This window comes from Ammodytes marinus, assembly GCF_949987685.1.
Source record: "Ammodytes marinus genome assembly, chromosome: 7".
Taxonomy (NCBI): domain Eukaryota; kingdom Metazoa; phylum Chordata; class Actinopteri; order Uranoscopiformes; family Ammodytidae; genus Ammodytes; species Ammodytes marinus.
Genome location: NC_137211.1, coordinates 31,623,788 through 31,649,239, shown reverse-complemented (window position 1 = coordinate 31,649,239; position 25,452 = coordinate 31,623,788). Strand labels below are relative to the sequence as shown.

Genomic DNA, 25,452 nt, shown 5'->3' with positions numbered 1-25,452 from the left:
GATCACCTCCAAAGACCTGCAAGAACATCTGGCTGCAGATTGTGTATCTGTACATCGTTATCGTTCAGCACAATTTGCACCAAAACATCTGCTTTTTATAAAGACCAAATAACTTAATTTTTGTCTCATCAGTCCAAAGCATTTTCTTCCAATATGAATCTGGCTTGTCTAAATGAACTTTTGCATACTCCATGCAACTGTATCTGTGGCGTGGGCGCAGAAAGGGCTTCCTTCTCACCACCCGGCCATACAGACGTGTTGGTGCAAATTGCACTGAATTGTAGAACCATGTACAGATACACAATCTGCAGCCAGATGTTCTTGCAGGTCTTTGGAGATGATCTTTGGGTTGTGTGCAACCATTCTCACAATCCGCCGCATATGCCGCTCTTGTACTTTTCTTGGTCTGCTAGTGCTGGGTTTAACTGCAACTGTGCCTGTGTCCTTCCATTCCCTGACAACGTTCCTTACAGTAGAAATTGACAATTGAAACCTTTGGGAAAGCTTCTTGTAGCCTTCCCCTAAACCATGACAATGAATAATCTTTGTTTTTAAGATATTTTGAGAGCTGTTTTGATGATCGCATTCTGTCTCACTTCTGCAGAGAGTCAAAGAGAAGTGGAACTTGCATTTAGGCACCTAAAATACCTTTTATCATGATTAAACATACCTTTATATGAGGTTCAAGGCTTAACAACATGATCCAACCAATTTTGTGTTTAAAGTCCTCAGTTTTACATGCTGTTACATGCATTAAAATCCGCAAGACCACAAGGGTTCCCATATTTTTGCACAGCCAGTTTTTCACGTTTTATTTAATTTCATAAAACTAAATACTGCTTTTCAAAAAATCTTTGTTTGGAAAACATCCCAGTACTTAGCTGTTCCTGATAAATGAAAGACATAGTACTTTTATCTTTTTTTTGTGAAAGCAGAGTCAATTATAATGCCGGCTGAGAGGGGTTCCCAAACTTTTTCATATGACTGTATATATATATATATATATACATCAGCTACAACAACAGTGTGTCAGGAAAAGCATTCAAGAATATTGTTATTGACAGAATACTGCAAATAAGGTAGACATTGGCAGATGTCAACATTCCTTATTGAACAGGTTTTTGAGTGTGCAAGAAAAACAAAACTAACTACATGTGTGTGTGTCTATCGTAGCTGTCTCCGTATGAATGCACATGTGTTACAGACACAAGTTATTTTCTTTAGCGTGGAACCCTGCCCAGTGTAACCACAGTGTTGTCCCACTCCCTAGGGTTTCTGGGAAGAAGTCCACCAAGAGGACCAAATCTATCAATGGGCCCCTCTATCTGTTCAGAGGCCGGATCAACACGGAGGTGATGGAGGTGGAAAATGTGGAAGATGGAACAGGTTTGCATTGGCCCAGCAGCCTTACCTTTGCTCTCTGTCCATTCATGCCACTCTCCCAGGGCATTTGTGTCATTTCATTGTGTCTCAAGTCTCTGGTTGATTTCTATGTTAGTCAAACAATTTATTTGTTCCCTTTTGATATCCCCCGGTATTATAGGACATTTTTATTTTTAATAATAATTACTACTTTCAAATGGCCCTGCAGTGCTGTTTTGACATTCCACATCATGCACATAGCATTTAGAAAGTGGTGGTTGATATGAATCAGGTACTTGTTGACAGTTTGGGTGGAGTGTGATACTTGCACCTAGTTTCAAACAGGATGTAGCTTGCAGCCTGATGTACCACCTTTTGTTGTCAGCTTACTCAGTAATGGGTTGGTGTGTCGGTACAAATCAGATTTGCAAAGTGCAAAAAGCCAAGCCTGAGCTGGGTGATACACTGGATGTGCTCTCATAGTGGTTGAGATATTGTGCCTAGATAAACAGCTCAACTGTTGGCATGTTGAGATACTCAGCTTACTTTGCTGTTGTGGTTTTGGTGCAGAGCCACTGTGCTGTACATTGTCTGCTGCTGGGGAAACACTTCATCTTCCTCTCTCACGTGTTTTTTCTTTTTTTCTCTCTTCTGCTCTGGCAGAACATTATGCAACACAAGATCACGTGACCTGTATCTCTCTGCATGTCGGCTGCTGGCTGTCACATTTAGGCTAAGCTAGAGGGGAAACCACAAAGAAAAACATGTCATATTCGCAGAACTAAAGGGGTCCCGTACTAAAGCTGGAACGCACACTGATCTATGTCATGTAACTTTATTTGAACAGGGACAATGTATAAGAGAAACATTAACCTTGTTTAAGCTAATGAGAGATGCATTGTACCAGGTTTTAGCGTGCTGTACATTCAGTGTCACAAAGTTCCTTAGGGGAGGAGGTGCAGCATTGTGTATGATTTTAAAAAATTAAGAGAACATTAGCACGCACAAGTCGATTTCAAAAAAGTAGGAGATTATGTTTAGCAAGGATTTTGCAGTGGTGATATTGACGTGTTTTTTTATCATGACGATCTCTACATATGCACCTATTTGAAAAGTACATTGTTACAGTCTTCCCAACATTAAGTGTAATATTTGAGTCAATAAGCCATTTAGCCAAATTTTCCAACTCCTTTGTCAATATAGTAGCAACTTCTTAGGCATTTTTTGCCACGAGTGTACAACACAGTGTTTCAGAATACATAATAAGTTCAACATAATTACATCCCATTTCGAAGTGTAAAATATGTGACATTTTGATGTATTTTTTTTTACAGTTCAAAGGCCTGAATTGAATTGCAAAGATAAGAATATTAGATAACCCATATTTAAAGCGACTCTTACCTTTGGTGCATTTTTACACTTTTTTTTGGATTAGGTTAAAATGGTATTAATAAGGTAATTACACTCTAAAATATAAGACAGACCCACCAGGAGTAAAAACAAACAATGATTTCAATCTCATAATATTATGAAAAATATATATAAAATTCAACCAATCAAATCGTTCGGTCCGAACGATTTGATTGGCCGACAGACCTGTTTGCGGTCTGCTTCTGTATTGCACATTCTCAACTAGAGGGTTTGTTTTGATTCCACAGCAGACAGTAGCAAGTAGCGACCATTGTAGAAAAGGCCCCAACGTTCATAAGTTACAGTGTTGTTAGTTCTTACAGTGTGTTAAAATGTGTTTTGTTCAGTGTGGATAGCAGTCAGTTAGGGCCGTGACGTCAGTCAGACAGAGAGCCTGTTTAGTTTCCGTTCTCTTCTCCCTCGGTCAGATGTGTGAGCGTTGCCGCAGTAAGCGATCATTCCACATGGAAACGTGTTTATCTGAGTTTAAATGTGAATCACCCGTGTGTATATGTACATGCAGTCCCGATCGCTGTTATAATATAGTTTGCATGCGATTCGAGGGTCGCAACAGCTGTTGTAACGTCTCCTCACGAGCGGAGTTTAAACCTTTGTTCTTTTCCCGCGATCTATATGCGACTGTGCCTGTGAAAGAAGGAAAATAAAGAGCGGATAAAACCCTACTCCTCCTCTCCTAGTCTCATGCTTATAGTCTGACGCCTTTGGCCATAAGTGGTATTCTGGCCGACACCTCTGAAGTGAAACCAGTGATACAAGCATGGAACGAGGGTGTGGGGGCATTGGAGGGAGGCGGGATGGTATGATAGTGCTGTAATTCTCAATTGCAGCATGGGTGTGAGTCCCTTTAATGAAATATTTAATAATATAACTATACAATAGGCTCAGACCTTAATTCAAGCAGTTAAAGAGGCTGACTTAAATAGTTACCCGTTTGATTTATTTATTGTGAACTGAGTGGAAAGCGTTTCACCATTGCAAACGTAAAATGTCTTCACCGACCTTTACACCTCTCTCTGTCTGGATCACAGCCCCCCTCACCAGATCAAAGCATGCACTGAGTTACATACCATTTAACTAGAATCCATCATTTCCTTTCCAATGGCTAAAAACAGGCTCCACACAGTATGTGTGTCCCAACCCAGTTCGCTGCTCCCTGTGGGACCTTAAGTATCAGATCTATATAAATGACCTTTGAGCATTAGCCTAATGCAGCCCATTACCAGTGGCCATTCATTATTCACTAGCTGCTCACCTGCAGCTAAATGGAGGATAGAAGTAGAAAGGGGTATGAGGAGAGATTCTGTTGAGTCAGTGGAAATATGGTCTTTACCGGCTCTCACGCCGCATCATGTTCTTTTATTAAACATTGCAAATCATTGCTAGAGCAGTTCATCTTTAGTGTCAAAATGTATGTAAACTCATACAAATGTTGCAGCCATCCTTTTACTTTATGTTGTATATGTGTGTTTTATTATTTAGAATAATGATTTAATTATTAGATGGCAAGGGGGCGTGTCTTGTGCCGCCCCCCCAACTCATTGGAGAATGGTAGCCGGTGTCAGTCTGGCATTGTGGCAATCAGGTGCACACGCTGTGGAAACAAATCATTTTGACCTCTAACATTTTAACTCTACAAGGATCATTTCAATACACTCATTACGTCTTTGAGAAAATAAGACAAAAAAACACAGACACAAAGTGAAAATACTCGAAGGAATGTTTGCCATAAAAACTGTGAACCTAAAGATAAATTGCATTTTACCTTTTTAAACCTAATATTACAATTCTCAAAACATACAAACAGAACAACACAGCCAGGCACCGCCACATCCAACCATCAGCAAAGTCAAACAGCAAACATTCTGAAACACACAGGCCTCCATCCGGAACAACATCAGCCCACCTCATCTCCTCTATGCCAAACAGCAAGTCAGAGGCAGGTCAGATCCCAAGAGGACAGGATGGGGGGGATAAATCAATAACCACGTGGTCTATTCCAATAAATACTTAAAGGTTCAGTAAGTGGAATGGTCAGTTTAGCTAACTTCCTGTCCGTGACTGCAGTTAGTAGTCCCCTCACTCGTCCCTACGTCACCACATTAATGCACTGCGGTCTTCAAGCAGCGAGTTATCTAGCATCATCTCAGATCCGTAAGTGTGATAAAACATGATAAAAACCATCAAAACATTGGGAAGGATTTTTACCTGCTCCGCCATTGTAGGCGAATACACATTCACCCATCTGTCGCTTTGCACGTGCACCGGCAGTGAGACAGGTGCCGGTTTGTAGCGTTCTCTCTTCTGATTGGTTATCAGTAGTGGATCCCCGAAAAGTTTATATGCCGATTACATGCAGAGCGGGTGACTGAGAGATCGGCTTTATGAAACGTGCACACTATATAAGTGATCACTTTATGAATAAAGAGCGATTTAACACTTATATTAACATAAATAAATCGCTTACTTCACCTTTAAACCATTTCTTCAATCTTGCGAAGTATAAATATTTTTGCAATCTCAGTAAGAAGGTCAGTCTTTCCATCTCATGAATTTGAAGCCAATTTTCTATAGAAGGAGGATCTACCTGTAACCATTTAGGATGAATGTTCTTGTTTGCTGTCACTGTTAGTATTTTAAGTTGTGTTGTTATTTCTTCTGGTAAATCACCCAAATAAAGTGACAAACGTAAATGGAATCTGCAGCCAAAGAATCTGCTGCAAATTACTCTTTAAGTGTTTCCCCAAAAATCTTTTATCTTAGGGCAGGAACAAAACATGGTGGTGATCCGCCCCTCTGTCCCCACAGTTTCTCCAACATGTAGGAAGATAATGGTCTAAGAATATGTTTGCAGTTTAGGGGTAATGAAAAAACGTAAATGAGTAAATCCTATCACACGTTTCACTAGTTATTTTCACATTCAATTATTTTTCCCACCTCTCCATGATATACTTTGTAGTATTTCCTAGACCATTTGATAACATGAGCTTGGAGCAGCCTCTGTTGTTTCATACTGTAAAGCAGGGTGTCTATTAGCTCTGTGTCTGAGCCATCTCTGTTCACCTGCGTTAGCCTGATGCTGTGATTGTGGACACCACCGATGACATCTTGTAATAACTGATTCATCTCTGTCTTGAGAGCACTGTTTCATGTCTTAGCTCAAGCCGTTCCTGAAGTCCGTTAGCTCGTTTGTTTTAGCACAGATTTCACTTATTTGATATCCCTGCCCTAGTTGATGGAAATATCTTCCTCAACACCTGAGTCAATGTCAGCACAGGCTCCGTTATAGACTGCAGCTTTCTTCTCTTTTCCTTCGTTGTGGTTTTTAGTTTCCCCTGTGTTTTCTTGCCTTAACCCCCTCCCGTTGTAGTTCAATGAAGGATCTTGCAAAATAAATTGTGTTTTGGAAGGTTTTTTCAACAAACTGTCAATGTTGGCATCTTTAAACTGGCAACGGTCCAAAGTCCAATTTGCATTTTTTATTAGGCTTTATTATTTGTTTTTAAACGTATGCCTCAAACTTAAAGGCCATACTTACCATACACTCTTCCAAATTTTTGTTTCAGATTATTCGTTAGGGGGCGCTCGTGGTGTAGTGGCTCAGTCCTCGCAGCAGACCCTGTTTGAGTTTGACCCGTGGTCGTTCTCTGCATGCCATTCACCTCTCTTCCCCATTTCATCTCTGGCTCTCTGCACTATCAATACAAGCCTTGAAAATGCAAAAAAAAATATCTCTAAAAAAAGATGATTCATTAATGCCCTTCCATTTGAAAATAAATCTAACTTGATGCTTGATTTCTTTGCCTTGCAGCGGACTATCACAGCAACAACTACACCGTGACCAATGGTTGGAAGATTCACAACACTGCCAAAAACAAGTGGTTTGTCTGCATGGCCAAACATGCAGAGGACAAGCAGAAGTGGCTGGACGCCATCTTGAGGGAACGGGAGCAGAGAGAGAGTAAGTTACACTGTATTTTAAATGCCATCGATAGGGCCCAATAAACAGAAACCCTTTCTATATACCTGAGTTCCCTTCATGAAAAATTCTCGTTTGAAAAGGAACTCAGTTGCCAGTTTATGAGGCTCAACCATAGATAGTATATAAAATGGATGTAGCATCCGGGATGACCTCAGTTATTCCAACTGCATCCAATCATCCTGGCCTATGCGCGTCGCCATCTTGTCAGATTTTTACTCCGCCTCATTACCTCTTACTGAAAAAGGTCATTGATGTGACGTCAGGGAGAGGGAGATACGCCCATCTAGCTGACGTATACCTCCGAGGCGAAGTGAGGGCCAGTGGGCGGCTAGCTGTCACTCAAGTGACCGCACCCCTAATTATTCATACATGTTAACCTCCAATAGAATAAAAACTAGCCTGCTAGACCAAATTCACCCTCCTCAGTGTTGTCATGGAGATATGAAGAAAACAAACAGACTAGAATGTTTTTTTGGACCAGGCCTTAAATCGGTTTAATAATCCTGTGAAAACTTATTATTTAACATGGGAGTCAATGAAGAATTGCTCTGTTTTGAAACCTGCCCTTAGTGGCCACCCGGTGAACTGCAATTTGTCACTTCTGCATTGGATGCTGGTAGAACTCACTGTGGTTGGGGCTTGGGTACAACTAGCTAAAAGTCATGCAGGTCATCACCATTATTATACTATCTATGGTCATCACTAGGGCCCTGCATTAAATCATGAATGTTGACTTGAAACTTGTTTTTCAAGAGGTGTCGATTCAACTTTATTATTGTTTGTAGGATGTAGTTTATGGTGCTATTGAATTATGTAAGTGTTATGATATACTGACAGGTGTTTCTATTTTATTGTCCAGCCCATGTAAATGATGTGGTTAACCTAAATAAAAAACGCCTCACTGTATAATGCAATACAGTACAACACTACCATGCAACGACCTTGCTTGTCAATATTTGCCCCTGTCAAAAGCAATTTAACAAAACCTAAAGATTAAAATTGTCTTGACGGCTGGTTTGAGTCTGTTTTATTAGACTGCATTAGTCTGGTTGGTTGACCAAATGAACTGACAACTAAGTGAACCAGCTCCCTCCCTCTTCCTCTTCTGCTTTTCTAGCCACTCCGGTTGCTTCCTTGGTATGCCACGTGGAGCTGCACTCACTAGTCAATCAAATAGTCTGGCTTATACTGTGTGTGAACCACATTTTAATGGGGGCCTGCATTCCTGATGCATGGAACTTTTTGTTGTTGCATCTGTTGTATGTTGCGCTACATGTTAGTGTCAACTTCCATTCACAAAGCAGCCAGGCTCCCTGAGCTGGCACACAGTAATGTCTGTGGACGGGCTCATGAACTGAATGCACTGTCTGTGTCCTGCAGTCAGGTTCCACCTTGAACAAGCCAAGCTCCTTTGTTTCATAAATAGCAGCTTAGGTGACATGCTGTTTACAGTTGACCTGTGCACCAAGCAGAGGCTGCTGCTACATCAATCTATTTTTTATAAGAAAAACAATGGTTGCAGGAGGAGAGGTATTTGACTTTCTTCTGAGGGAAGGGACTCAATGAAACGTCTGATTCAAAGACAACTGATAACTGATATTGTAAAAACAACATCTTGGTCGAATGCTTCAAATATAAAAAGCAGTCACTTGTCAAAAAGAGTGGAGTTCAATTACATCATACACACATTTTAATTAATCCAGATCTATTTTTAGTACGGTAAGGGTTTTTGTCTTCCATGGACTTCCATAGACAGTTAAATATCTTAGCAGTTTGTAATGTGGAATTAGCTTTGATTTGCGTGCTGAAAATCAAAATTGTATTTAGTCCAACCAAAGATTCCACTAGTAGATACCTTATTCATTGATGGTGAAAAGAAATAGGCCGACAGAACCAGCACTACCTATCTGAGATTCAGAATGTAAACTGATACTCTTGTTGCTACTTAAAGTTGTTGCCTTCAATCGTGTGACTTCCCTCTTCTGCCTTAAAATGTGCTCCCACCTGTTCAGCACTAGCCATCTGTCTTTGTTATGTTGTGTGTATTGGACAGTGTGAAAGGCTTTAAACACATTAAGGGCGGGTACACAACAGGTCACCTGATAACATTGATGGCTAAAGTTTCAAACTAGAGCCCTCAGGCGATTTGAACCTGATTTGGCTGAAAAATAAAAGAATCCTCTATGGAAGTAAATGAGTGTCATCGGATTTTGAAAATAAAAAGCCATTGAATTTTAAGCACTGAATATTTATGCATTGAAATAATGTATCTGATTTTTTTGCCTCTGAATTTAACTCATTAAATGTTAAACAAATAATTTTCACCTTTATTTTACAATGTTCTCAAATTCAAAAGCAAATATTCAACGTAAAAAAATTCAACGTGCCAAATTCAACTGCAAAATCCCATGTATGAAATTCAGAGTAAATCTTTGGGGACCCAAGGAAGAGCAATCGATCATAGATGCTAGATCGCGTTCAAACAAAGAGAGCCAGTGGGAATATTAGCTTGTTGCCTTGGATACCCCTGACTGACGCAGGAAGGCAAATCAGGTTTTAGCCATGTCAAACGGCAACGATGGTGCTTCGGTGAGTACTGCAAACATGTTTCTATATATATGCTAGCTAGCCATTATATTCTTCCCTATATAGAAACATGTTTGTACTCACCCAAGCACCATCGTTACTTGCGTTGCCGTTTGACATGACTAAAACCTGATTTGCCTTCCTGCATCAGTCAGGGGTATCCAAGGCAACAAGCTAATATTCCCACTGGCTCTCTTTGTTTGAACGCGATCTAGCATCTATGATCCATTGCTCTTCCTTGGGTCCCCAAAGTTTTACTCTGAATTTCATACATGGGATTTTGCAGTTGAATTTGGCACGTTGAATTTTTTAACATTGAATATTTGATTTTGAATTTGAGAACATTGTAAAATAAAGGTGAAAATGAGTTGTTTAAAATGTAATGAGTTAAAGCTACTACGAGTAAGTCGGCACGTTGGCGACACCTTTGAACAAAAGCGGTAGTATTTTTACGACGCCAGCTGTTTTCTAGCTCGTGCGGGGAGAGCAAGATTCAAATAATCAGGAAGCAATATGGTGCGTGTCCGTGTGTTGAAAGTGTGAGGGCACCGGACTCTTTTCGGCTTCCAGAGAGTGGTTAGTGACACAGCATCAACTAATGCCAGTAAGTGCTAAACACACACCTGATTGCAATGAGTTGATGCATTGTCACCTCTCACGTAGCTGAACGAGTCCGTGTCCGTGAGATGGCAGTTAGTTAGTAGTCTATGGATCACGATGAGGTAATGTGTTTATGTTGTTGTAAATAATGACTATTTCAGATTAATAATGGTCATCTGATGATGCTGGTGAGGCAAAGTAAACTGTGTTTTAGTAGGCTACCGCTCATTCATTTAGGAGTAAACACTGCAGTCTAGGTTCGCTCCGTGAAATTGTGTATACGTTGCTTGGCAACGCCCTCCCGCCCGCCTATCACTCTCCCTTTTAGCTTTTCTTCATTGCATTTTATTTTTTTTCTTTGATGGTTCAGCCCCGTTATCAACAACTGTCTCAAACAAGGCTCCCGCTCCCCTTCCCTCACCTGGAGCCATAGGCTTCTCAATTCACGTTGCTGCGCCACACTGAAATCTGCGACCAATGCGGATATGTGACCATAGAGCATGCACGCGTGAACCGAAAATCGGACTGGGTGTACGACCAGATCAAATGCAGTAATAAAAACTATATAAAAACGTCTTTCTTTGCACTGATGGTCTCGTTTGCTGTTAAAGGTAATTTATGATTATGAGAGGAAACATGTTTAAAAGATATTTAAATGTTACTCGTTGCCGCTTTAAATTCAGAGGCAAAACATTCAGATACATTATTTCAATTCTGCAAAAAATTCAGATACGTTATTTCAATGCATAAATATTCAGTGCTTAAAATTCAATGGCTTTTTATTTTCAAAATCCGATGACATTCATTTACTTCCATAATCCTCAAGCGTTTAGTTTGAGTGGATGTTAGCTGAGTTCAACTGTCAACATAATCTTTTTTGAATGTTTTCCCCGCAAATCAGCCTTTTTAGATTTCCATTGAATAAGACTCAAGACTAAGCATGTGACCCTGTGATGAAAGGCTTTGTGTGTGCTGCAGCTTGTGGTGTTCAGTTTCAACCTGGCAGGAAATCCACCTGAGGCTAACAGATGCCAGATCAGTCACAGCACCCAATCCTCCCCACACTCTCTCTTTCGATTACCCACTTTACAGTACATTCTACTCTCATACAATAGACAGCTCTATGATAAAGTTTTTCTGCAAAAAAATCTTGGCAACATTATTTTACCCCCAGATCTCCTCCTTCATGCATTCATGCTTTTCCTCACACGCCTTGTTTAACGTGACCTTTTCCATGTATCTATCTACTGTGTATATACATGTATATATTGGTGGCCTGTCCATGTGTTGAACATGAGGCTTTCCTGAACACTCTCAAAAGACTTGCATTGTTCAACCCACTGCCAGCTGGACCTGTTTGGTCTTATCAGTGTCTTGGTGGGAGTTTAAGGGGAAATGCGTGGGTTGGGATGGTGTCATAGAGCCAGGCTATGTGCCTGTACCAGGGAGACGAGGAGCAGCCCAAGACAAACTGTGACAGCTGGAGGGGCCTCTGCTCCGGACAGGCCCCGTCTGTTGTTCAATGACACTCATTGTTTAAGTCTACTCCAGCTGCTGTCAAATGTAATAGAACTCTCTTTCCATCACAGGCTCACCAGTTCACTGCCCCACAGAACCAATGGGGAAAAAAATGGAATCAAGAGTGAACATGTAACTTTATATATTGTTTGTCTCGGCCCATCCTCTCCCTTTCAGTTGGTCCGATTTCCTCTGCAATGCTTCCCTGGACAGCATTAGAGAGTCGGCAATGTGGCACATTGTCCCCTTCCTTCTGTTCACATTTGCAGATGTCAGTCACTGCAAAGGCTTCAGCTGACTGTCAGCCTGCATTTCTGCAGCTACATGAAATTAAGTAACCACTCAGCATTTTGTATTTGTTGCCCAAAAAACATAATTTGAAGATGAGCGAAGTCTCCTGCTATCTTCAAGCAGGAAGCTAAACAGTGGAACTAAATGGGGGAATTCACTGATTAGTTAGGCAGTCTGCAAGCCTCACTGGCACAATGCTTTGATGATGGACCATTGTGAACTTGTGTGTGTGTCCCTTCAGTTTGGTGCGGCACGCATTTCTTTGCGTTTCCACTCTCAAAAGTTGCGAAGGATACCAAATTAAGTGAAGCGTGACACACCTATTTTTGTCAGCCTTTCGTTGTGTTACCAAGCCGTTCAGGTCCCAAAAGGGCTCCACCCTTTTGGGACACATTGCAGTCCGTTGATTGGTTGACAAAATGATCACCTTCTTGCAAGGGATAAACCAGCGTGTGTCATTTCCTCGCCAAAATGAAGAGTTTTGTGTTAAAGAAAAATGTCTGCTCACAGCTCTTGGTTTATTGTTATTGTTTGTTATGTACAACCCCAATCCCGAAAAAGTTGCGACGTTATGTAAAACGTATATAAAACAGAATGTGATCAGAATGTTAATCCTTTTTCACATACAATCAAGTTGAAAACAATACAAATGCAATATACTATATTTTATGTTTTACCCTATCTATTTAATTTGTTTTCGTAAATATATGCTTATTCTGAATTTGATGCCAGCAAAACATTTAAAAAAAGTTGGGATAGGGGCATTAAAAGATTGGGAAAGCTGTAGAATGTTAAAAATGTTTGGAACATTACTCACATAAACATGTTAACTGGTAACAGGTGATATTATCATGAATGGATATAAAGGGGCATCCTGTAAAGATTCAGTCTTCACAAGCAATGATGGGGTGAGGCTCACCACTTTGGGAAGAACTGCAGAGGAAAACAGTCCAACAGTTTAAAAACAACATTCCTGCAAAGATTTAAGATTTAAGGGGGCGCCCTTAGCTCAGTTGGTAGGGCGTCCCCCCATGGGCCTCGGCCAGCAGCGGACCCGGGTTCGATTCCAGCCTGCGGTCGTTCTCTGCATGTCACTCCCCTCTCTGCCCCATTTCAACTCTCTCTACACTGTCAATAAAGCATAAAAATGCCCAAAAAATATCTTAAAAAAAAAGATTTAAGATTTACACGATCTACAATCCATAATATAATTAAAATACTTAAAGAATCTGGAGAAATCTCTGCATGTAACGTGCAAGGTCCAAAATTAAAATGTATTGCCGATGACCTCAGGTGGCACAGCATTAAAAAAAATCATGATGTTATAAAGAATATCACTACATGGGCCATGGAACACTTCAGAAAACCATTGTTGGTAAACACAGTTTGTCGCTACATCTACAAATGCAAGTTAAGACTCTACCATACAAAGTGAAAGCCATATATCGACAACATCCACACATGCTGCAGACTTCTCTGGGCCTGGGCTCATCTGAGATGGACTGATGCAAAGTGGAACAGTGTGCTGTGGTCTGACGAGTCTACATTTCAAATAGTTTTTGTAAATCATGGACGTTGTGTCCTCCGGGCTCCAGAGGAAAAGGACCATCCAGATTGTTACCAATACAAAGCCAAGCGTTTGTGATGGTATGGGGGTGGGTTAGTGCCCATGGCATGGGTAACACATCTATGAAGGCACCATTAATGCTGAAAGGTACATACAGGTTTAGGAGCAACATGCTGCCATTCAGACAACGTCTATTTCAGGGACGTCCATTCTTATTTAAGCAAGACTATACCGAGACACATTCTGCACGTCTTAATACAGCTTGGCTTTGTAGGAACAGAGTGCAGTACTAGACTGGCCTGTCTGTAGTCCATACCTGTCTCACATTTAAAAGATTTGGTGCACTATGAAGCAGAACATATCACAATGGAGACCCCGGAATGTTGAGCATCTGAAGTTGTATTTCAAGCGAGAATGGGAAATAATTTTGCTTTCAAAATGTCAACAATTAATGTCCTCAGTTCCCAAACGCTTACTCAGTGTTGTTAAAAGAAAGGGTGATGTAACACAGCGGTAAACATGCCCCAACTTTTTTGGAACGTGTTTCAGGCACCAAAGTTAACATTGTGTACATTTACAAAAAAACAATAAAGTTTATGAGTTTAAACAAATATATATGATGTGTTTGTACTGTTATTTATTGAATACACGTCGAAAGGGATTAGGAAATGATCACATTCTAATTTATTCACATTATACACAACGTCCCAACTTTATGGGAATTGGGGTTGTAGCTGCGGGGGCCAGTGCCGTTCAATGGCTCTGACCCACAGACACAGTTATACACTGACTGTCCGGCACAAACCCCGCCTCCCAAGTAAGGGTGCTGTCTGCAGTGGAAACGCAAGCCAGATCTAGGGTTACCGTTCCCAGCCGAACCGTGTTGTGCCGAACTGAACCGAGCTGCTCAGTGGAAACGAGCCCTAGGAAAAAGAAAGGTGGTTGCAGAATGATTAAAATCCCAATGTAATGTGGAATCAGATGACTTAGTGGTGTAGTGGTTGAGCAGCTTGATGGGCCTTAGGGTGGGCAGAGCAGCTGTAGGAAGGTGCAGTGCAGCAGAGTTTAGTTGTCCCAGTCATAAAGTCTCACAGTTCAGTTCAGAAGTTCATCAGATCCCACCAGAAGGTTAAGCAGCTCACAGAGTGGGGCAGCAGGCCTTACAATGGGCCCTCACATCTTCTGCTTTACAATAGAGGAATAATAGTGAACAGACCAACACACATCCAAGATCAATATCACATTACCCTGCTGAACTTTACTCTGAAAACAAGTTGTCTCGGACAGATTAACATCTGAGTTTGTTTCAGAAGGTTGTGTGAGACCGAGCCGCCATGTTCTGCTCCTGGCTTCATTCCATCTGCACAATACCAGAACACAAGCAGTCCAGGCAAAGGCTTGATTGTATCCTCTTACCACACCATGACAGCCTTTTGACTTTTGGCTTGATACTCGTCGATAGCCTTGGAAAGTATGTTGAAAGTTTTGTTTTGCGATCGGCCTGCTGTATTTTTCTTGGCCTTGCGATACAGTCACTGTGTTTGGCTAATATATTTTTTTTTTCCATTCATATCAACTCTAGCATCCACTGTTGTCGACTCACCTAAATCATAATTGTCATTATTTTAACAGAAAAGTCATGTTTTCTCATTCCACTCATTATGTTAAAGGTGAAGCTCCTCTTACATGTGACTTGTTTTTCTCTTGCTGTGTTGTAGGTCTCAAGCTGGGCATGGAGCGGGATGCCTATGTGATGATTGCAGAGAAGGGGGAGAAGCTGTACCACATGATGATGACCAAGAGTCGACATCTGATCAAGGACAGACGCAGGAAGCTCAGCATTGTACCCAAGTGCTTCATGGGAAAGTGAGTTTCTTTTTGCTTCCTAAGCTCCTGTTTCCCAGACTGTTCAGGAGGGCTTCCTTACAAATTGATGTTACGTAAGATCAGCAGCTTTTTTAAAAGAACTGGCATCCAGTCTGCCACAGTCATGGCCAAATTCCTAAATTGTTCAATGCCTTCCTTACATCCATTTGTCCACAACGAGTCCCCCCCCCTCATAGTGAAAGGAGACTATCACACAAACTCGCCCTGCGTTCCAATACCCATACTTCCATACTATTTAGTATGCCAGAAAAAGATTTAGGATGTCCCAATACATGCAAGTCAATTGTAGTATGCTGGAAATACATAAATGCCCCACTCCAATAGCATTTTGGAGTAATCGTCTTTATTCCCGACTTCTTACATACTGTACATACAAGTGTTTGTGAGATCCTGAGCAGCAATCAAGTTTCTTTCTGGCACCATCTTAGGGAGAAATGTTCTGGTTTTGCTGGTAACTGTGTTGTGTTGGTGGCATTGTTACTTTATCTCATTTTCATGGCGTGCACAGCATTTAATGCACCGTCATTGGTTCAAATACACATGAGGTGGGTTTTGTTGATTTTTTAAGACCACGTGACCACCCAAAAGTTGTGTGGTTTGCCGAAAATCACGTCAATCAAAAAAATAATAAATAAAAAAATTTAAAAAATACGCCGGCTGTGTCCGCGATAGTGTATTACAGAACAGTTAGTGGCGTTCGGAGTGCATAATCTAGGTCTACTATAGGCTACTGACGAAAATCACACAACACATTGCATCTATTTATTAACAATATTTATGAATTTAGGCTATATTTTGCTGCTCCAACTCAAATTCAGCCCAGCCAGGCGATAGTTAAGTTTCAGTTTTGTTTTCATCTCTGTGGTATACAGCCGTTTGGACCAGCTGTGGAGTCAGTCTGCGTTCCAGTTGCACTGAGAAGTCGGATTTATGGTGCCAGTGATAATTGAACTAAATAATAAAATAAAGCTATCTCCTCCTTCCTATATCTGTCTATCTTTATCCTCCACTGTGCACTCAGTCACTACTATCCATGCTAAAAGGAAGCAGGATTATAACCTCGTTTAGCACATTATTTTTAAATATTTTATATTATTTATTATTATTTTTTCTCCCCCATCCAATTTTGACGATTTTTAGAAAAATGTGTTGGTTTGTAAGCGCTAAGGGAGCATGTTTAAATAAAACCTGTGAACCTTAACTTTTAAATGTATTTTATTTCATGTTTCTATGTGCTACACAGGCTTAGATATTAAGGTTAGACTTAACAATTCGTACTATTTTTTTCAGAAAACCCTCAGGCATTACGGACATGCATCCTAGATTGCCATAGTCATCAATGGGTTAATTCCATTCCATCATTCTAAGCATGTTCTGAGCATGCAGTGTTTCCTCGCAGTGTACATATGGAAAAATGAAACACACCATGCAAAGAAATCTCTAAAATTTATACTTTTTGCGGATGACACAAATATACTGGTTTCTGGGGAAAATTTGCAGCAACTTCTGTCCACATTGACCGCAGAGATTAGCAAACTAAAAAAATGGTTTGACAGAAATAAGTTATCTCTAAACCTAAATAAAACTAAAATTATGATATTTGGAAACTGTAAAAAATCAGAAAACATTGAGGTACAAATAGAGGGTGTAAACTTAGAAAGGGTATATGAAAACAAATTTCTGGGGGTAATCATTGACGACAGAATTTGCTGGAAACCTCATATAAAACACATACAAACCAAACTATCAAGAAGCATTTCAGTCCTGTCCAAAGCTAAGCACTTCCTGAATAATAAATCACTCCATATTCTTTATAACTCATTAATATTACCATATTTGTATTACTGTTCAGAAATCTGGGGAAACACATACAAAAGCTCTTTACAACCGTTGTATATTCTTCAGAAGCGAGCCATTAGAATAATCCATAATGTAAATTATCATGAACATACTAATCAACTATTCATACAGTCCAAAACTCTCAAATTTCCTGATCTGGTTGAATTCAAAACTGCCCAAATAATCTTCAAAGCCAGAAATTATATGCTACCAAAAAACATACAGGCAATGTTTTCTGAAAGGGAGGGACGTTATAAGTTAAGGGGACAGCTGAACTTCAAGGTCCACCACACACGCACAACGAAAAAGAGCTTCTGTATCAGCATCTACGGAGTAAAATTGTGGAATAAGTTAAGTGTGGAAGTACAGAAAAGCCAAAACATAAGACAGTTCAAAAACAGATATAAAGACATCATCTTCACAAAGTACAGAAATTTAGAAAAGCCTTTATAACATGGACATATGTAGACTGTAGTTTTGTAGAATACATGGTATTTGTATTTATATTTGTAATATTTATATATGTATAGTAACTTACAATATACATATATGGGTATTTATAATGTAATATAAATAGTTTATAGTATATATATATATGATTGTTTATTATATATATGTATATGTGTGTGTGTATGTATGTATGTGTATGTATATATATATATATGCACAAAATGATTCGGTACTCATGTATATATGCATTATTATAGCTTTTTATTATACTGACATGCTAATAACATAATCTATCCAAGCAAAATTGATCTGTTAAGGGGTAGGACTAGATAAGTTTTTTACTTCCTCCTACCCCCTTTCGAGCATGTCTGTTTTTCTTTTACTTTTTTTAATTCTATTTCTTTGTTTTGCTTTTGTTTGTTTGTTATTTATTCATCTATTTTTTTATTGCATGTTCGAAATAAAGACAATCAATCAAAAGTCACTCAGAAAGCATGAAAGAAATGGAAAATGGAGGCGAGATGGTAAAAAACATTTAGTTTTTCTGTTTGTGAAATGTAATTTTCACTGACTCTCTAAAGCTGATTTGTGATAGTGATTGTGTCATTTTCTAAAACGGTTAAAGTAAGTGGATTTCTTGCAAATTCACTGCAAAAACAGGACACACACACACACACACATACACACACGTTATATAATGCAGGCATGACCTCCCTATTCACTTACAAGCACACACAGAGAGAACTTGCAGGTTATAGTATGCCTGGCAGGTCACATGAAAATAAATCATCATAAAATATTATTTGTGTTCTTCAGACAGACAAAAAGGATTAGTGGTAGATAGGTCAAGGTGTCTGCAGTTCTGCACACTTCCATCACTTAACATTATGCCCGCTAAGCAATTACATGTCTAGTACACTCATACATTCATGGCATGACTGCTGAAAGCAAATCCACACAAAATTACATATTTCTCACTTACACACATGCCTCAAAATGATTCCCATGCTGTAAGGTTTAATCACACACACACACACACACACACACACACACACACTCTCCAATTCCTAGTTAATCATTATCTGGGGAAGGGATTTCACTCAGCAGCATGAAAGACAAAAAAGGGGAGAATGTAATTTTCTCCTTCAAACATTTGTTCAGTGCAGACTGGATGTGAACAGAATGGAGAGCAGAGCTGTTGGGCTTAAATCTTGATGGTTAATGCATGTACAGTATCGTAGCCTTAGGGATATTTGGAACATAGAGAAAAGGATCAACTTTAAAAATATACTACAAATATTATCTGTAGATACACTGTCTGTGCCTGTGTTCTTCACCACTTTAGCCATGTTAAATGTCATTCGGACCGACTAAATGCAACATGTTGACACTGTGCAAGGCTCTTTTAACAATCTAGTCAGTTGTGAACATCAAGGCCAGCTCATAATTCACTGATGATGTCACATGACACAGGCCTACTGAGACCAATAGGCTCTGCTTAGGCATACATGTCAACACTGTATCAATGAGATACAGTACAACAAAAACAACAAAAGCTACTTCTGTTGAAGTTGGGAATAGTCTAAAAAAAAGCATCCTGAAATGATCTGCTAACTAGCTCCTATGTTTATTATTGTGAACACAAAGTGTTGCAAGTGTTTTACGACTATGGTATTTAGCATGTGCCTGTTCATGAATAAACATCAAAAGAAAAGACATAGAGGCATGGTGGCACCCATACTGTGTGTGCGGCAGTGGATTTCTGTCAAACTCCATGTCAGAGTTGGTGACCATTTAAAACCAATAGAGTGAATGTATACCAGTTTAAGAACGTTTGTTTGTCTTGTGTTTTCAGTGAGTTTGTGTCCTGGCTGATAGAGAGTGGAGAGATCAGTAGACCTGATGAAGGGGTCAACCTGGGACAAGCATTGCTGGAGAATGGCATCATTCACCATGGTGAGACAAACACAAGCTTACTCATTCTGCTTTCATGTTTCTACCTCTGTCCTTCTCTTTCTTATTCATTCTATTCCTTTGTACCTTTGTACTTGGTGCTCTATGTAGCTCCTTGTCATGTGTTTTTATTTTTTCCAACTTTATTTTGTCATCGCATCTTCTGTATTAAAAAAAAGTTCTTTACTGCATGTCTTTTTATCTGCTACTCTTTCTCTGTTGATAATCGTTTGACAACTTCGGGTCATGACTTCAGGAGCTTAGGCTCCTGGCAGTCCCAAGTCAGTCAGGTCGAGGGATAGAGGTCTGACAGTGCAATCCACTGGTCCTCCAGGTTGTGGGTTGGGCACAGGGCTAACAACCCAGTCCTGTAGAACAAATATTGTTACAGAAATAGGAACAAAGGAAAACAACACTACTGCAGTGTGTACAATGGGCCTCCAGAGTTATCCAAAGATAATAGAATGAATGTCAGTAGTGAAAGCCTGGAAGGTGTGTACCATCAACACATAATTCAAGACCAGGATTGGCTTCTGGAAAGTGCGAACCTTGTACCAAACAAGTAAACTTACTCAAGTAACAGCACAGATGAGAAATTACAACCTGCACACCTGGAATAAGTCAGTGCAGTTACATGGGACAACTAGATTGGATTAAGACATATACCGAACTTGCCACTCGAACGGACTGCGTCATTTGTCTGAGTATACATGGCCTTTCAAATATTCGATAAATTGCCGGAGCATGGCTGACTCCACTATGCTGTAGCCCTTTCAACAAGTTGTTATAGAGCCACATCCGGTTCCTTTCCGGCAACAACACTACTATTTATTTATTACGTTGTCTCCTTCCACTTCCTTGTGAAATTCCCAACAGGGAACTCTCTAGCAAGCGCAGAACACAAACTCCGATATGCGATCCTGTATACATGCAGGTAGAATGCAGACTATGAACGAGTTGTCTAGGTGTTCTTATCCGACTTCGCTTGTTGGTTTATGTGCCGATTTCTGTGCGAAGTAGATCGGATAAAGGTGTTTACATTAGGGCTGTCCCAAATACAATTTTTTTCGAATACTCGTTGGATTTTCCGAGCGAGTATTCGAATACTCGTTCTAAAAAAACTTCCCATCAAAAACAACATTAATAATCCCAGTATACTCCCCAAAACCGAGACAGTAAGCTGCGTAGTCTGTTGATTATTAAATAACTTTCGAACGGTAATAAAGTCGGAGTTCCCTACTTTTCCCCCGTGGAAGCGAACAGCTGGCCTCTCTGTCACCGTAACCCTTAAAGGAGCTTTTCAATTCAACCCGTAACATGCATCTTTTTGGCGATTTATAAATCCATACAAGGATTCAATATTGATCGTCTTTTGTGTCCATATTGTATCCATTATTGACAGCGTATTCCCATGATGCAAGCCAGTCACTGTTGATTGGCAATAGCAGCGCAGCATAGGGAATGTAAACAAAAAGCTGAGCTAAGCTAGCGTTAGCATTTCGCCGAGCATTGCTTTTCCTTCCGAGATCGCGCTAATCTCGTGGTTATGAAGTTAAGGGGAAAAAATAATATATTCTTCCTCCATCTCTAGTTCCTTACTGCGCTTGGTGCCGCTTTTAATTTGCCTCGCTCTGGCAACGTCAGTAGCCTACAGCTGGTGTATCACCGGTTGCGCTTTGAAAGGTCAGCGGCCAACTAGGTCAAAGTTCAAGTAATTTCATAATTGATTTTAAAAGAGCTATACATTTGTATTTAACAGTTGTTGTATATACAACGTGTTTATCTGAATAGTATTATTTGCTGACAACATATTGTGCAGTTTAAGATACTTCAGAATAATTTTTTATAAAAAAAACGAATATTCCGAATACTGAATTGAGTTTCGAATACTAGCTAAACAAATGAGTATTCGAATAATTCGGGCCAGCCCTAGTTTACATGCAATTTACAAGTCCTGTTGAGGTCTTATTCATTTATTTACCCGATTATGAGTCTGCAGGTAAATACACTGAGTGAGAGTAGGTGGACAGGAACAGGCAGACACAAAACCAACACAGGAGAGACAGTCCTGTACTCCAACATCATGAAGGGGTAGCCATCATCCTTAGAAAATGAATGGAGACATGTCTGATGGAATGGAAACCTGTAAACATCAGACTCATGAAAGTCAGATTGTGGGTGAAACACTTAACATCGCAATCATCCAATGCTAGGCCGTCCAGATTCATAGAGCAGTGCCCAGATAAAACAAATGGCAGCCTAAGTTTGGTCTCACTCTGTCCAGTCTCTTTGGAGGAGGACTAAATACTAGTCTGCTTCCCCTCTGACAGCAAGTATTTACTACTTTAATTCAAAATGCATCTGCTGGTATATATTCAGAAATCACATTGGCTGAACCACATCCTCAACTAAGTAGGGGAGAACGGGGTAATTTGTCACATGGGTTGGATGTCACATTCGTTATATCTCGCCACCAGAGCGCGCTAGCTCTGAAATGTTGATATAAAAAAGGTCCAGAATTGGGATCAGAGGTCACATACATAGACTTCCTTGGAGGAAGACAGCTGCATTTCAGGTGAGAGGATGTTTTGTGTTTTTCATGTCAAATTCAAAATATTTTGCTTCTCAGTATTTTTCTTCTAGGCTTTTACACAATGGGTTTATAACAAAACACTTGTTACCCTCAGAAAGTGTGAAGGGTAAACTATAGTTTAGATTGTGGTTAGCAAGCTAATTAGTTGTCAGATGGTTGTTGGCCTTGATGCTAGCAAGAAATTCAAGTTGGGGTTGGTCGTCAAATTTTTTGGGGGGTTGGTTGTCACATGTTATCTCAAGGCTGCAGCCAGAAAAGGAACCCAATAACGAAAGAAATTGTCAAGCTGTATCCTCACTGACACCCTAGAGAAGGAAAGAATAGAGCAGGAAAAGGCAGCTAGCAAGCAAAAGAAAAAAGGGCAACAAAATCAAAACAACCCAGTGCATCCCAAACTAGACCAGCTGCCAAGGCTACAGAACGTTATGTAGGCCTATTTGTCAACTTGACAATGCAATTAAACATTCAAATTTGGTTCTGCCTCCTTGCCTTCTTTTTAAGATTTTTCCCATTAAGATAACATTGTGACAAACAACCCCATAGTGTGTGACAACCGACCCCTTGATGGGGTTGGTTGTCACAATGTGTCAGAGTGTCTTTGATGGTAAATTACTTCTTCATTACAATAAGTTGGAAAAAAAGAGAGACACACATTTCTAGCCAACACCTTAAGCTTCAATTTAATGTAGGAATGGCTATTGACAGATGTTTTGGTGATGAGCAATTCTCACTAGAGTAAAAAGTGTGCCTACTTACCCCGTTCTCCCCTATTAAGCTCTACTGATGCATCAGAAGCGACTATTTTACTGAAACCAGACAGTACTGCCAATATGGACATGTAAGCCATTTATAATGAGTAGGAACACTGATGTTCTTCTGTAAATAAAACCATTTTAGATGGTCAAGAAATCTCAAAGCAGGGAAAGACGGGTAAGGCACAGTTCCATATGTCTTAGATATTCCACAGTTAAGAGTGGAGGAGAAGGGACACAGCTAAAGTGAGATTGCTCATGTGCCACAAATCACCCAGTACGCCAAGCCCATGTGACATGTTCTCCTTCTGACATTTCAGTGTCAGACAAGCACCAGTTCAAGAACGAGCAAGTGTTGTACCGATTCCGCTACGATGACGGCACCTACAAGGCCCGCAGTGAGATGGAGGACATCATGTCTAAGGTAACTTTGACTCTTCAGTGCTGTGTGTGTGTGTGTGTGTGTGTGTGTGTGTGTGTGTGTGTGTGTGTGTGTGTGTGTGTGTGTGTGTGTGTGTGTGTGTGTGTGTGTGTGTGTGTGTGTGTGTGTGTGTGTGTGTGTGTGTGTGTGTGTGTGTGTGTGTGTGTGTGTGTGTGTGTGTGTGTGTGTGTGTGTGTGTGACCTACCTTGGTATAACCATAACAGCATCAGGGAGTTTCAACATGGCAGTGAATGCACTAAAAGAAAAAGCTCGAAGAGCTCTATTTGCAATTAAGAGAAAATTTTATAATTTCCAAATTCCAATGAAAATCTGGCTTAAAATATTTGATAGTGTCATCCAGCCCATTGCGCTGTACGGTAGTGAAGTATGGGGTCCACTCAGTCATCAGAGCTATACCCGCTGGGACAAACATCCAACAGAATCTCTACATGCAGAATTCTGCAGATACATTTTACATGTACACAGAAACACACCAACAAATGCATGTAGAGCAGAATTAGGCAGATTCCCACTTAAAATTAACATTCAAAAGAGAACGCTCAACTTTTTTAACCACCTGAAATCCAGCCCCAGAGACACCCTCCACTCCAAAGCCCTCCAAACCCAAGAGCTGAGCCCAGAAAATAGTCCCTTATGTCAGTTGGTACTGAGGCTAACTGCCCCCTCTCAGACACACTCTGACCAGCCTCACAACAACACTGCTCTCCAAACAGTAATCAGAGTAAAGCAAATTATAGCACAATGTAAAGAAACCTATCTGGACCATTGGGAAGAAACAACTAAAAGCCAAAGTAGATTGGAATGTTATCTCGCCCTTAAAATAAATGATGAATTAGCAGAATATCTCTCTACTGTCAGAGATAGAAAGCAGAGACAGATCCTAACCAAGTACAGGCTCAGTGACCACAAACTGGCAATTGAAACAGGAAGACACAAAAAATCATGGCAACCAAAAGAAAACAGAAAATGTGGTCACTGTTCGACAGGTGAGGTTGAGACAGAGATGCACTTTCTCCTACAATGTACAACATTAGATGACACAAGACAATTGTATTTGAACAATTTCAGCTCTTTAGTGCCAGATTTCAAAGAGCTGAACAACCTCTCCAAATTAAAAATACTCCTCGGAGAAGGAGACCGGGCACATCTTGCTGCCCAGTATGTATTAAAATGCTTCAACTGTAAGACAGTGAATGATTGAGGCACACACACACACACACACACACACACACACACACACACACACACACACACACACACACACACACACACACACACACACACACACTATTTAATATTCATACAGATGTATATATGGTTCATATTGTTTTATTTTGACACATATTGTGTATTGTTTGAATATTTGGATTTATTGTTGGGGATGCTTTGCTTTGGCAATATTGCTTTTTTTTTTTTTTTTTTACTTTCATGCCAATAAAGCCAATTTTGAGAGAGAGAGAGAGAGAGAGGAGAGAGAGAGAGAGAGAGAGAGAGAGAGAGACGAGAGAGAGATGGAGAGAGAGAGAGAGAGAGAGAGAGAGAGAGAGAGAGAGAGAGAGAAGAGAGAGAGAGAGAGAGAGAGAGAGAGAGAGAGAGAGAGAGAGAGAGAGAGAGAGAGAGAGAGAGAGAGAGAGAGAGAGAGAGAGAGAGAGAGAGAGAGAGAGAGAGAGAGAGATGAGAGAGAGAGAGAGAGAGAGAGAATTTCTGCACTTTCAAATTCATTGAAGAATAAACTTTGGTGACTGGTGTCTAACAGTTTAAGCAAAGGGGTCCCAAAGAAAACGTAATCTTACTACATAAATAAATGACATACAGGTTGGTTATGTTGGCCTACATTTGTTTTCACAATCCCTTTGCAGACTATAATTTTGAAATCCTAAAACGATAGCCTCTGGCTAAGTCTTCACAGTCAACAGGTAAATGTCTTGTCCTGAAGCCATGCTTGTACTTGTTTAGCCAAGGTGTGTGTGTGCTATGAGTCAACGGCTCCATTCTCTCTTTTCAGGGCGTGAGCTGTACTGCCGCCTGCACAGCCTCCACACACCTGTCATCAAGTGAGTACCTCCCTCTCCCTTCCCCTCCTTCCTTCGTGCTCTCAAGGTGCACCAATGCATATTCATCGTGGGTGGACATTGGGCCCACGTCACCCTTTGTATCATGTCTGAACTAACAGTAGCGCTGCCAGGAAAGACAGCCCCATA

At 40.3% G+C, this 25,452-nt stretch overlaps 1 protein-coding gene across 1 annotated transcript in view; it reads left to right on the top strand.

Annotated features, from left to right (window-relative positions):
• prex1 (phosphatidylinositol-3,4,5-trisphosphate-dependent Rac exchange factor 1) overlaps positions 1–25,452 on the top strand; it is a 164,706-nt gene that overhangs the window by 71,341 nt on the left and 67,913 nt on the right. Inside the window, 7 exon segments of the mRNA XM_080031313.1 lie at positions 1,271–1,386; positions 6,602–6,751; positions 15,053–15,200; positions 19,366–19,466; positions 23,129–23,232; positions 25,257–25,260; positions 25,263–25,305. Of these exon segments, the coding sequence (XP_079887439.1) occupies positions 1,271–1,386; positions 6,602–6,751; positions 15,053–15,200; positions 19,366–19,466; positions 23,129–23,232; positions 25,257–25,260; positions 25,263–25,305 (666 nt within the window).